Source organism: Xyrauchen texanus, chromosome 2 (assembly GCF_025860055.1).
Source record: "Xyrauchen texanus isolate HMW12.3.18 chromosome 2, RBS_HiC_50CHRs, whole genome shotgun sequence".
Classification (NCBI taxonomy): Eukaryota; Metazoa; Chordata; class Actinopteri; order Cypriniformes; family Catostomidae; genus Xyrauchen; species Xyrauchen texanus.
In genome coordinates, this window is record NC_068277.1 from 403,597 (window position 1) to 408,948 (window position 5,352).

General features: G+C 44.6%; 1 protein-coding gene across 1 annotated transcript in view; it reads right to left on the reverse strand.

Moving 5' to 3' along the window:
* Positions 1-1,729: 1,729 nt before the first annotated feature.
* The window catches only part of LOC127661126 (coiled-coil domain-containing protein 134-like), a 13,326-nt gene continuing 9,703 nt past the window's right edge, over positions 1,730-5,352 (reverse strand). Inside the window, exon 7 of the mRNA XM_052151708.1 lies at positions 1,730-3,348. Coding sequence (XP_052007668.1) covers positions 3,223-3,348 — 126 coding nt within the window. The 3' untranslated portion in view covers positions 1,730-3,222. The remainder of the gene's footprint in view (positions 3,349-5,352) is intronic.

Genomic DNA, 5,352 nt, shown 5'->3' on the forward strand with positions numbered 1-5,352 from the left:
ACAACACGCACAACCTTGAGGCGGATGGGCTACAACAGCAGAAGACCCCACCGGGTACCACTCATCTCCACTACAAATAGGAAAAAGAGGCTACAATTTGCAAGAGCTCACCAAAATTGGACAGTTGAAGACTGGAAAAATGTTGCCTGGTCTGATGAGTCTCGATTTCTGTTGAGACATTCAGATGGTAGAGTCAGAATTTGGCGTAAACAGAATGAGAACATGGATCCATCATGCCTTGTTACCACTGTGCAGGCTGGTGGTGGTGGTGTAATGGTGTGGGGGATGTTTTCTTGGCACACTTTAGGCCCCTTAGTGCCAATTGGGCATCGTTTAAATGCCACGGCCTACCTGAGCATTGTTTCTGACCATGTCCATCCCTTTATGGCCACCATGTACCCATCCTCTGATGGCTACTTCCAGCAGGATAATGCACCATGTCACAAAGCTCGAATCATTTCAAATTGGTTTCTTGAACATGACAATGAGTTCACTGTACTAAAATGGCCCCCACAGTCACCAGATCTCAACCCAATAGAGCATCTTTGGGATGTGGTGGAACGGGAGCTTCGTGCCCTGGATGTGCATCCCACAAATCTCCATCAACTGCAAGATGCTATCCTATCAATATGGGCCAACATTTCTAAAGAATGCTTTCAGCACCTTGTTGAATCAATGCCACGTAGAATTAAGGCAGTTCTGAAGGTGAAAGGGGTCAAACACAGTATTAGTATGTGTTCCTAATAATCCTTTAGGTGAGTGTATATATACAGTATATATATATATATATATATATATATATATATATATATATATATATATATATATAAATAATATTAACCTTCCCAATCATAGATAAATGTAATGAACTCACCTGCCCACATCACTCAAACCTTTTCACTCACTGACCTGACTCCTCCCATTAGCCTGAATCCTCCCCACCTGACTCCTCCCCATTTATTCCTCCTATTAGCCTGACTCCTCCTCACCTGACCCCTCCCACTTATCTGACTCCTCCCCATTGATTCCTCCCATTAGCCTGACCCCTCCCCACCTGACCCCTCCAAGTGATCTGACTCCTCCCCACCTGACCCCTCCCCATTGATTCCTCCCATTAGCTTGACTGCTCCCCACCTGACCCCTCCCACTGATCTGACTCCTCCCTATTGATTCCAGCCATTAGCCTGACTCCTCCCCACATAGCCCCTCCCACTTATCTGACTCCTCCCATTACCCTGACTCATCCCCACCTGACCCCACCCACTGACATGAACCCTCCCCATTGATTCCTCACATTAGCCTGACTCCTCCCCACCTGACCCGTCCCCATTGATTCCTCCCATTAGCCTGACCCCTTCCACTGATCTGACTCCTCCCCACCTGGCCCCTCCCACTGATCTGACTCCTCCCCACCTGGCCCCTCCCATTGATCTGACTCCTCCCTATTTATACATCTCCTTTATCTAACTCTTGATTCAACTCGTTCCTACAGACTGGAAGACCTGAAATGAATGAGAGTTCAGGGAACTGTAAAGTGTGTGCTGATGGTGTGCCTCCAGGAACACACCTGTAATACAGAACACAGGTCATCTTGAATTCAGCGCTTCAGCTGAGAGACTCAAACACTTAAAAGAGGCTGAAGCCGGTGGATGCTCAGGGGAACAACAGAGCACAAATTAGGGCCAGTCAGAAGATGTTTTAGCATAAACTTTATTAATAAACATTCTTATATGTCAACAATTATAATATGCCACTGATGGGAAACATACAGATCTATTGAAATAACAATCACACATATAAGATTAACAGCGTTTCTGAAAGCATCATGTTGAGCAGTGTTTTAAATGAAGACATGGGCTCAGCAGATGTTCTCACATGGAGTTTATTAGAAATTCACACTGATATCAGCTCAATCTGCAGCTCTTAGAAAACACAGCATCATTATAATACATGTAGAGTTTCTTTCTTGGCAGTGCAGAGGTGAATCTGAAGGAACATCTGTGATCTTAGATCATGAATACTCGTCTCTATAGCAAGAGACACCGGTAAATCTCCCCGTATGTGTTCCCACACACACATAACCTTTATCTTGGTAAATAAATGACAGAATGGAAAACAGAGACATGAATTACCAGCTATTCTCTTATTAGTCTATAAAGTGTACACGAATAAAGAATTAATTTATATTGAAATACATTAAACACTAATTTCATGTGTTGGAAATTTGACAATTTCTAAATGTATATCATCAAAACTTATTAACTTTTATTATATACCTAAATAATAAGACTTCTCCCATTGATTACACCATTAGCCTGACTCCTCCCCATCTGACCCCACCCACTGAAAGACTCCTCCCATTGACCCCACCATTAGCCTGACTCCTCCCCATCTGACCCACCCACTGACAGACTCCTCCCATTGATTCCACCATTAGCCTGACTCCTCCCCATCTGACCCCACCCACTGACAGACTCCTCCCATTGATTCCACCATTAGCCTGACTCCCCATCTGACCCACCCACTGACAGACTCCTCCCATTGATTCCACCATTAGCCTGACTCCCCATCTGACCCACCCACTGACAGACTCCTCCCATTGATTCCACCATTAGCCTGACTCCTCCCCATCTGACCCCACCCACTGACAGACTCCTCCCATTGATTCCACCATTAGCCTGACTCCCCATCTGACCCACCCACTGACAGACTCCTCCCATTGATTCCACCATTAGCCTGACTCCTACCCATCTGACCCCACCCACTGACAGACTCCTCCCATTGATTCCACCATTAGCCTGACTCCCCATCTGACCCACCCACTGACAGACTCCTCCCATTGATTCCACCATTAGCCTGACTCCCCATCTGACCCACCCACTGACAGACTCCTCCCATTCGGCTGACCACTCCCCTTCCCCAGTGCAGTCAGAATTACCTTTCAAAAGTACAGCACTAAACACATCTAAACAACAGTGAATATAATAAACAGCTCAAATAAAATAAAGGTTTAAAAACAAATATTCAAGTCTTTAGAATCAAGTAGGCATTGTGAAACCTGTAAACGCTGATTCCTACGAGAGATTTCTGGCCAATCCAGAAACAGCACAATAGTGTGTAGAAACACACGGCTCCCTGACTGTGTTTAAACGTGATGTTCTGTAACCCTGATCCGACCGGAGTCAGTGCACTTCCTGTCTCTCTCGGATCCTCCAGACGGCTCTATAACTCTGTACGAGAGCGAGAGATTCGTGGCCCTTTTCTGATCTCTTTCCTCTTCTCCTCCTTCCTCCTCCTCTTCTCTTCCTCCCTGAGAATCTTCTGGAACGCTTCTGCAGTGTGCAGCATCTGAGAGAAGCACAAGATCACCTCATTACACGTTTATTGTGTTACAGCGTTAAACAGTGACTTAATCTACCAAATAATCAAGTAAAATGAATAATCAGTGAATAATTATCATTAAGTGTCAAGACACATACAGTGCATCCGGAGAGTATTCACAGCGCCACATGTTGTTATGTTACAGTCTTATTCTACAAACAATACCCCATAATGACAACGTGAAAGAAGTTTGTTTGAAATCTTTGCAAATTTATAAAAATCAAATGTACATAAGTATTCACACCCTTTGCCAAGACACTCAAAATTGAGCTCAGGTGCTTCCTGTTTCCACTGATCATCCTTGAGATGTTTCTACAACTTGATTGGAGTCCACCTGTGGTAAATGCAGTTGATTGGACATGATTTGGAAAGGCACACACCTGTCTATATAAGGTCCCACAGTTAACAGTGCATGTCAGAGCACAAACCAAGCCATGAAGTCCAAGATATTGTCTGTAGACCTCCGAGACAGGATTGTATCGAGGCACAGATCTGGGGAAGGGTACAGAAACATTTCTGCAGCATTGAAGGTCCCAATGAGCACAGGCCTCTATTATCCGTAAATGGAAATTTGGAACCACCAGGACACTTCCTAGAGCCGCCCGGCCAAACTGAGCGATCAGGGGAGAAGAGCCTTAGTCAGGGAGGTGACCAAGAACCCGATGGTCACTCTGACAGAGCTCCAGCGTTTCTCTGTGGAGAGAGGAGAACCTTCCAGAAGAACAACCATCTCTGCAGCACTCCACCAATCAGGCCTGTATGGTAGAGTGGCCAGACAGAAGCCACTCCTCAGTAAAAGGCACATGACAGCCCACCTGGAGTTTGCCAAAAGGCACCTGAAGGACTCTCAGACCATGAGGAATAAAAGATTGAACTCTTTGGCCTGAATGGCAAGAGTCATGTCTGGAGGAAACCAGGCACCGCTCATCACCTGCCCAATCCCATCCCTGCAGTGAAGCATGGTGGTGGCAGCATCATGCTGTGGGGATGATGTTCAGCGGCAGGAACTGGGAGACTAGTCAGGATCGAGGGAAAGATGAATGCAGCAATGTACAGAGACATCCTTGATGAAAATCTGCTCCAGAGTGCTCTGGACCTCAGACTGGGGAGAAAGTTTATCTAAACACACAGCCAAGATAACAAAGGAGTGGCTACGGGACAACTCTGTGAATGTCCTTGAGTGTCCCAGCCAGAGCCCAGACTTGAACCCGATTGAATATCTCTGGAGAGATCTGAAACTGTCTGTGCACCGACGCTCCCCATCCAACCCGATGGAGCTTGAGAGGTCCTGCAAAGAAGAATGGGAATAAACTGCCCAAAAATAGGTGTGCCAAGCTTGTAGCATCATACTCAATATAATGAGTACATACTTAATATAAATTAATTCTTTATTCGTGTACACTTTATAGACTTGAGGCTGTAATTGGTGCCAAAGGTACAAAAGAAACAAACTTCTTTCACGTTGTCATTATGGGGTATTGTTTGTAGAATTGAGGAAAATTATGAATTTAATCCATTTTGGAATAAGTCTGTAACATCACATGTGGCAAAAGTGAAGCGCTGGGAATACTGTCCGGATGCTCTGTAAACTGTAGATCAGGCATTTAACAGAAGTATTATTGTATCTTTATTAATAAAGACCTCAAACAGAAGTGGACTATTGCTCAAAATAACACAACAGCTGGCAACATGACACTACAGTCAATACTATTGTAAAGAGCACATTCAGTTCTTTAAATATCTTTCAGTAAGTTCACATTAGAAGGAATATAGAAGAATATCTCATCTCAGAAGGTCCTTATAATGCAAGTGGATGTGATCTCCAAGCGGTTAAATGAATGTCTTCTAAAGTGACACGATCACTTTTGCCATCAGAAAGATCAACATTTAAGTACTTTATAACTATAAATCATCGCTTATGCAGACGTATGAGCATTCATGAGCGCGGAGTTCACGCGGTCTTGTGACGTT